The sequence below is a fragment of the Choloepus didactylus genome, chromosome 20, assembly GCF_015220235.1.
Source record: "Choloepus didactylus isolate mChoDid1 chromosome 20, mChoDid1.pri, whole genome shotgun sequence".
Lineage (NCBI taxonomy): Eukaryota > Metazoa > Chordata > Mammalia > Pilosa > Megalonychidae > Choloepus > Choloepus didactylus.
This window is the reverse complement of record NC_051326.1, coordinates 51,622,009-51,628,008: the sequence shown is the minus strand read 5'-3', so window position 1 is coordinate 51,628,008 and position 6,000 is coordinate 51,622,009. Positions and strand designations below refer to the sequence as shown.

The following is a 6,000-nucleotide window of genomic DNA, read 5'->3' as shown; positions in this document are numbered from 1 at the left end:
ACTCCAGCCGACAACCAGCAAGAAACTGAGGCCCTCAGTCCAACAACACACGGGGAACTGAATCCTGCCCCGAACCACACACGAGAAGCAGATCCTTCCTTCCTCACTTGTAGCTTGTGCAATATCCCCAAGTACAGGACCTGGCTAAGTCATGCTCAAATTCCTGACCCACAGAAACTGTGAGATAACAAATATTCTCATTTTAAGCCACTAAGTTTTGGGGAAATTTGCTATGGAACAAAAGGTAAGTAATACATTTAGGAAGAAATTAAGAGAACAAAATGACACCATGCACTCAGTAGCCAACTTTGGAGAATTATTTTTCTTTTTCCTGAAATCTGAGTTTACAGCAAAGCAAAATTGTTTTTATTTGGATAAGAGTGAAAAGAAACTTATATTTTAATGTAACTTACAGAAACACTGGTCAAAGTTAAGTAGGTTGTTATCCATACAGAAGTTAAATGGGCGGTAGTAATTTAAGACCCCACTGCCATTATTTGTACTGAACGATTGTAATAGTTCAAGATTTTATTTATAGTTTGGACAAAGGCAAGAGCTTTATGGAAGAGCAGTTCTGAATGATAATTACATAATGAACATTTTTGGCTACAATACAGGTAATAAAACTACTCCTTCAGAAATAAGCATCCCACAAAATACTTTAAGTATATGCCATTCTCTAATGTTTGGAGAAATGGCCCTTTCATTAATGCATGTCTTCACTCCTGAATGGGAAACAATGCTATTGAAATACCCTCCTATTTACAGATGCACAGCTCATTGGCTGCCATCATTTTCTCAGAGATGGTGCAGTTAATTTTGCTATTAAAAAAAAGGCAATGATTCAAACAAGCTGGCTTCCCATTCCACGCTGGCACCTGCTCACACATTTTCCTTGTCAAATTCACATATGAAATACATGGTGATGTGGCAAGCCACGTCATTCCAGCCCCCAGAGGCCACCATTTCCACACAGTCCTCATCGTCGTAAGCGTTGTTGGGCTCGCCATTCCGCCACTTGTTGAAGGTCTGCATGGGGGATCGGTCTGAATAAACAAAACTGCCCTCTTTTTCCAGGTCATTGATCCCAATGAAAACTCGAGTGAGGCCCGCTTGAGTGATGTACGAAGCAATCAGGCTGTTGGAGGTCTCGTCCTTGGGCATACTCAGTATCCCTCCTCTGGTGTGGCAGGACAGCTGGGCATCCACATACCTTTTCTCTTCCTTCACCAGCAGATAGATCTTATTATCTGTCTCTCGCACACCAGCGACAGCTGCGGGGGAGGGCAGTGCTGAAAAGTGAGCACTTGCATTTCTATAAACAAACTTAATGCACACCACACACAAAAAATAAGACATAGACAGCAGAGAGGATCGATAATATGGACTATTACTTAGGAGCCATTCGCTCTTTGGAGGCTTAGGGGGTAGGGAGCGTGGGAAAAGAGGAAAGGGAAAAGCACTGAGAAGAACATACCATTTTTTATGAATTTTAACTCAGTTGTCAGTTGGGTGACCTGGTTATCCATCTCCCCAATGGCCTTCCTTAGCTGGCTGCACTCACACGGTATGCCTGCAGAAACCAGGCCCATCGGAATATAAAGATTAAATAAGGGAATGGGCTCAGAAAAGTAGAAACCCCTCCACCATAAACATACATCTTATTCAACAAACAGATCACACAGGCATCTGAGACCATGATAATGACTTTGGACTTTATTCTAAGGGCAAGGAAAAGCCATAAAATGGTTTTAATGGGGAAGAAACATGATTGGATATATGTTTTTAAAATATCACTCTGGTGGCATGTGAAAATTGAAAGGGAGGTGCAGGGACAAGAGAAGGAGTGGAGAGACCAGTGGAGGGAGTATCATGGTAATTGAGAGAGTAATCATGATGTCTTGGATTAGGGTAGGGGCAGTGGAGATGAAGAAAAATCAAAACATTTGAGAACAATGTTGGGGGTAGAACCAACAAGACTCAGTTCTTGTTTGAATATTGGGTTGAACTGAAAGTAAGAGTTGAAGGAGACACCCAGGTATTTGGTTTGACTATTCAATGGAAGGTGGTACCATTTACTGAGCTAGGCTTGAGGGCAAGGAACATGCTGAGTGAATGAAGGTAACTCTGACATCCAAGTGCAGAACTGAAGCTGATGGACTGAAGCTCTGATGAGTGGTCTGGGGTGGGAACTGAATAGAGTTGGGCATTATTGGTCTGTACATGTATGTGAGAAGATTTAGGGATGGAGTTTAGGGCAGTACACTGAAGAACACCAACAAGTAATGGAGGTGAGGGTATGGAGGAGGGGCCAAGAAATAAGACTGAAGAGGAATGTGGTGGGGGGCAGGATATGTGAAGTCATGGAAGCCAAGGAGGGTTAGCAAGTCTCCAGGAGGGGAGGGTGTGGTCCACAGTATGAAGTGCTGCTGAAGGTACAGTAAGAAGATGACTGAAGAATGTTCTTTGATTTAACCAAATAGAGTTCAAGTGGAACTTCTCAGCAAGAGCAGCTCCAGTGGAAGAGTGAGCCAGTGGGAGGGGAGGAAATGAAGGCACAGAGCAAAAACAACTCTCTCATGACATCTGGGTGTGGAGCAGAGGAGTGAGCACAGCTATAGAGGACCAAGAATCAAGAGAGAGTTTCTGTAGGGATTTTTAAAATTTGTTGTCTTTGTTTTAAGACAGGCAAAGCTCAAGTGTACTTAAGTGATGATGGGAAGGAGCTGATAGAGGAGAGGTTATGAATAAAGATGATATCTATCCTCATATATAAGAGGGAATAATACAAGTTTCCTGATGAAGCAAGGGAGAATAGGTAGCAGAGCCCAGGTGAAAAAAACACCTCTACCACTGAATTAATAATAATACTTAGCATTTCTTGAGCTTTTCTACCAAGCCAGGAATTGTTCTAAATGCTTTACATAATTTAACGCATTTAATTCTCACATGAACCTATGATTGCATACTATTGTTATCCTATTTTAAACAGATGTTGGTCACCTTGGCCATCACAGGGCCAGTGATTGGAGGAGCCAAGATTTGAACCCGGGCAGTCTAGCTGAGTCTAGCTCCAAATCTAAATTTGTGTCTGCCTGGCTAGACTAGAAGCCCCAAGGTGGTGGGGCGGGGGGGACTTGATTTTTCTGATGCTTCAGCACCAAGCGTAGTGTCTGGAACATGTAGGCACTCAACAAATCCTTGTTGACTGGCTGATAATCCGAATTGAATTAAATAGTGCTAGTTCTGCCAACCATTCCTCAGATCATATGGTTTTTCCCAGCCCTTCTGCAAAGACCCTAATCTGCTGTGAAGAGCTCTACTTTGAGCCTTCTTAAACCATTACTCCACCTAACCAGAATTTTTGAGAATTCCATCAAGGCATTTCTTTTGGCTTCTGTCTTTTTCACCAGAACTGGAACCATTGTATACCAAGATCACCCTCACCCTCTTCTACAATCGTTGTGGGCCTAAACATGCACTATGTTTTCCTTTTTTCCTGCTAAATTTCATCATGCTAATTTTTCAGCCTATCCTTCCAATCCTATAGAATTTTGATACCATCTCCTAAAATATAAGCAATCTTCTATTTATCCCTCACTTCTCACATGCAAGTTTTCTTTTTCACACTTGGACATTTGAAACTTTTTGTTTGTTGGATATTGTTGTTTTTTTATTTTTTTAATGAAAGTTTATCTAAGATAAATTTTCTAAGATAATTTTATCAAGTTCACCGAGGCTTGGGCTACACAGAGGCCTTCTGGAGAAACCCCTCCAAATGAAAAGTGGGGTGGATTCATTTCCTCATTGTCCTTTCAAACTTTCTGATACATGGAGACCTGACAAGTCCCCTCACCTATCAATATGGGCTCATCTGAGAGAAGTTCTCTCTTCTTTTACACCCTTCACCTCCGCCAAGAGTAAAGCCATCTTTCAACTTTGCCTAAGTCATTCTGATTTGCTGAGTGTCTGGCGATGGTCACAAGTGAATGGTGCTCTGTCATCTCCAATGGTGCCTGGACTGACTGACTCATTTCCAATGCACTTTGCACAGAAAGAGACTTGTTCTAAAAAAAAAAAGGTCACATGGGGAAAGACAATTCTCACATCGCCATTTGTCCTCATCTCTGTGGCACATTATGGAGCTTTTCAAACAAGGCTATTTTATTCAGAAATCTAATACTTCTTTTTTCTCCCTTGTTTTCCAATGATCAAATCTTTTTCAAAGACTACTTTTTAAATGGCACTATTAAAATAAACGAGATCAAATTGAGATAAAATAGGTATGAAAGAAAGAAAAATTGACTTTAGCAAGTGGAAGTCAGGAAGTTTCCCACAGACACATCAATCCAGCCTTGTGGAAGGGGCGGTCACTACCCAATCATTGGGAACAATATTGGGTTTGATGAGTTTTCTTCCTGCGTTCTAACTGGTAAGCTTATTAATTGGAGGTGGAAGGAATGATGGGAGCTGACTGAAAGAATATTCTAGTCACTGAAACTCTATAACTTCCACCTAAATCTAGTATCTCTTAAACCTCTTTGATGGTCAGCATTTACCAAATTGGCATTTGTAAAGGGCATCTGAAAATGAAGTGACATGAGGACTGGGCATCTCTTCATAGAAGGCTCAGCTATACTTCCCAGTTACTTTTGAAATCTAATTTCTAATATTTCTTTATTTGCCCAGGCTTTCTTGGATTATGCTACTAGATTTTCTACTAGGAAACAGTTACACGGATTGAATGGTGAGTGGCAAATAGCACAGATCCAGGAGGAAAAGTGCATGGATGCTGTCCTGACTAACTCGCTGGCAAGGCTGAAGGTCTTGTCAATTATTCTCCCAGCTTCCTCATTGGTAACATGAGGGTGGTAATATAGAAGCATAACTGAAGCATTGTTAAAATAATAATAAAAGTGTACAGTTTTGAGTAATTAATATGTGCCAGGCACTGAGCTCAGCACTATGCTGAATGAGTATTAACTCATTTAGTGACATTTGAATCATTTAGCTCATATATGAAACTCAAGTGAGATAACAGACATGACCACACTATTAAAGGTATCATTCATTTGTTCAGAGCATTAATTCAGGGCCTATTATTTGTCAGGCTTGTGCTAAAGGCAAGAGATAAAGAGGCAAACAAGACACAGCCTCTGCCCACAAGGAGTTCTCTAGTTAATTGTCTTAAAAAACTCATTTGACTAACAATTTATAGTTTAAAAGCTTGCATATCATTATCTTATTTATTTTATGTCCACCAACTTTGTAAATAAACATCGTGGTCTCCTATTTCAGATTAGAAAACTGAGATTTAGAGCTGTATGCCATGGACACAGCCTCGAAACGGAATCTGTTTAAATCCAAAAAATATAATCTTTCCATGACCACTCCAATCCAACGCAACTGCAATGGATAATTACAGAGTACAGTAAAAACATAAATACACTTAACTACATATGCATTATCAGAATGTCATATGAATGCTCTCTGAGTATATATGCACACACTCCACACACACACACACACACACACAAATACACACACCTCGGAGCCTAACCTAGAATGAAGAACATTTAAACCACTCAGCCAGCTACACCCACACTGTTCCTTTCCACACTGAACACATGCAATCATTTGTCTTCCTGTGGGAGAAGTCCGATTCCACTAATGTCATTTTGACTTAGATTTTTCTCCTGGAAAAAAACTTTTCATCAATAAGAAACCAGCCATTCTTTATTCATTTTAATTCAACAGATATGTAGTAACATCATCCCCTGAGTGCCAGGTGCTGGAGATTCGAAGGTGAGTAATGGGCAGGAACTTTCCTTGAGTTCATTATCGTGAGGTGCACAAGACAGCAGCAAGAAATAAAATGTGATAAGGGCCAAAAGCGAGGGAGAACCAAAGTGCCATGGGAACACAGACAGAGTGAAGCTATCATTGTACACCGGTGAGTACTGGAAGACAGCATGGAAGAGGTGACACCTTGCCAGGCTT

General features: G+C 40.8%; 1 protein-coding gene across 4 annotated transcripts in view; it reads right to left on the bottom strand.

The window, feature by feature from the left end:
• Window positions 1-343: 343 nt before the first annotated feature.
• COLEC11 (collectin subfamily member 11) overlaps window positions 344-6,000 on the bottom strand; it is a 65,255-nt gene continuing 59,598 nt past the window's right edge. For 2 of the 4 annotated variants that reach the window (XM_037812965.1, XM_037812963.1), the window contains 2 exons: window positions 1,478-1,573; window positions 344-1,292 (listed from right to left, as the gene is read on the bottom strand). In XM_037812965.1, coding sequence (XP_037668893.1) covers window positions 883-1,292; window positions 1,478-1,573 — 506 coding nt within the window. In that variant the 3' untranslated portion in view covers window positions 344-882. The remainder of the gene's footprint in view (window positions 1,293-1,477; window positions 1,574-6,000) is intronic. The other 2 variants (XM_037812966.1, XM_037812964.1) reach the window with 1 other exon arrangement.